The sequence below is a fragment of the Octopus bimaculoides genome, chromosome 16 (genome assembly GCF_001194135.2).
Source record: "Octopus bimaculoides isolate UCB-OBI-ISO-001 chromosome 16, ASM119413v2, whole genome shotgun sequence".
NCBI lineage: Eukaryota > Metazoa > Mollusca > Cephalopoda > Octopoda > Octopodidae > Octopus > Octopus bimaculoides.
In genome coordinates, this window is record NC_068996.1 from 55,938,270 (window position 1) to 55,940,017 (window position 1,748).

A 1,748-nucleotide genomic window follows, 5' to 3' on the forward strand; every position below is an offset into this window, starting at 1 on the left:
ATATATATATGACTGGCTTGTTTCAGTTTCCATCTATGAAATCCACTTATAGGTCTTTGGTCAGCCTGAAGCTATAGTAGAAGACATTTGCTGAATGTGCTGTGCAGGGGCCTAAACCTAAGATCACATGGTTGGAAAGTAAGATTCTCAACCATACAAAAAGTAATATAAACAAATTAACAATATTTACCGATTCCTTAATTATATTTCTTTTATCATTTCAGATATCCCAGAAGATGTTGGAGTCTAAGAGTTGTGCTGTGAACATCCAAACGGGCACCAAAAATCGTAAAGCACGTGGTAGTTGGACTGGCAAACTTGACTTTATATTAACGTGTATAGGTTTTGCAGTTGGACTTGGAAATATTTGGAGATTTCCTTACTTATGTTACAAAAGTGGTGGCGGTAAGTGCTGATTATTTTTTTTGAAAGGGAGGGTTTTTATATAATCCTGAGTCTGTCTTGCACATTCCATCCTATTGTAAGCCTTTTCTGGTTATCTTTTTCTGATGATATAGTGTTACGTACTAGGTAGGTAAGATTGGTCTGCACACAAATGTGAAGAAAACGATGTGTATGTGCTTCAACCAGAACGAATATCTTGATCTGCAGGCAATAAATCAATCAAAGATGAATTCTGTTAAGGATTTCAGGTATCTTTGTAGTTGGGTAAATGTCTCCGATGCTTGAACAAAAAGCAGAGAAGCACACACTTGAATAGCATGGCTTAGACTCAAGAGAGTATGAAAGTGAAGGCACAGACTGTTCTTTGCTACTGAAGAGTCAGTGTTCTTGTATTGCAGTGGAAAGTAGAGAATAGAGTTAGATGGCTGATACAATGAATGACTTTGCATGCAAAGTGGCAGCAATGAAAGGACCAATGAACATCCCTATGGAAGCCTTCCAAAAGTGACCAACAAGATCAGAGAATGACATCTGCATGCAATATTAGGAAGAAGAAGAAGCATAAAACCTTGAACCCTGGAACGCACAACATGGTACCAACAAGTTTAGGAAATGTTGTTTGCCATTTATTGATTTCCTGAAAGAGGACACAGGATTGGATTCTGTCCATGAACTGAAGATGGTGATGATAGATCAAGATGTTTGGTGAAGTGGTTTTGTTTTGGAGGACTGAGTGGAAGCCTGACCAAAATAAAGGAAGAAAATATCTACAAACATATCTAATATGATCCAATTGTTTATATATATATATATATATATATATAAGGTTGAGGAGGGTATTGGATTTAACCAAACCCCGGAGGATACAGGTAATACCGAGTAAGTGCTGTATACCGATTAGTTTTGCCCCAGTCGTTGTATGAACAGGATTGGGGATTATAAGTCGTATATTAGCGTGTGTATATGTAAATATATAAAAATAAAAAGATAAAGAGAGCAATGGTAAGGTTGGAGAAGTATTTTATGGATAGAGTCTTACAGCTGTTTCTGGGAAGATCCAGTACTTCCCTTCATCAGAGACAGAAAAAATAAAGTAATCTATTATTATATCCATAGGCGGATATTTTTAGTATGAAGTGGTAAAGAGTGTGATGCGCTGAAAAAAGTACTGTTCAAGTACTGTTCTCTATTTTTTCAGCGCATCACACTCTTTACCACTTCATACTAAAAATATCCGCCTATGGATATAATAATAGATTACTTTATTTTTTCTGTCTCCGATGATGGGAAGTACTGGATCTTCCCAGAAACAGCTGTAAGACTCTATCCATAAAATACTTCTC

General features: G+C 36.5%; 1 protein-coding gene across 2 annotated transcripts in view; it reads left to right on the forward strand.

Annotated features, from left to right (window-relative positions):
- Positions 1–1,748, forward strand: part of LOC106872196 (sodium- and chloride-dependent glycine transporter 2) — a 126,224-nt gene that overhangs the window by 74,510 nt on the left and 49,966 nt on the right. For both annotated transcript variants that reach the window (XM_052973786.1, XM_052973787.1), the window contains exon 2: positions 225–405. In XM_052973786.1, the coding sequence (XP_052829746.1) occupies positions 225–405 (181 nt within the window). The remainder of the gene's footprint in view (positions 1–224; positions 406–1,748) is intronic.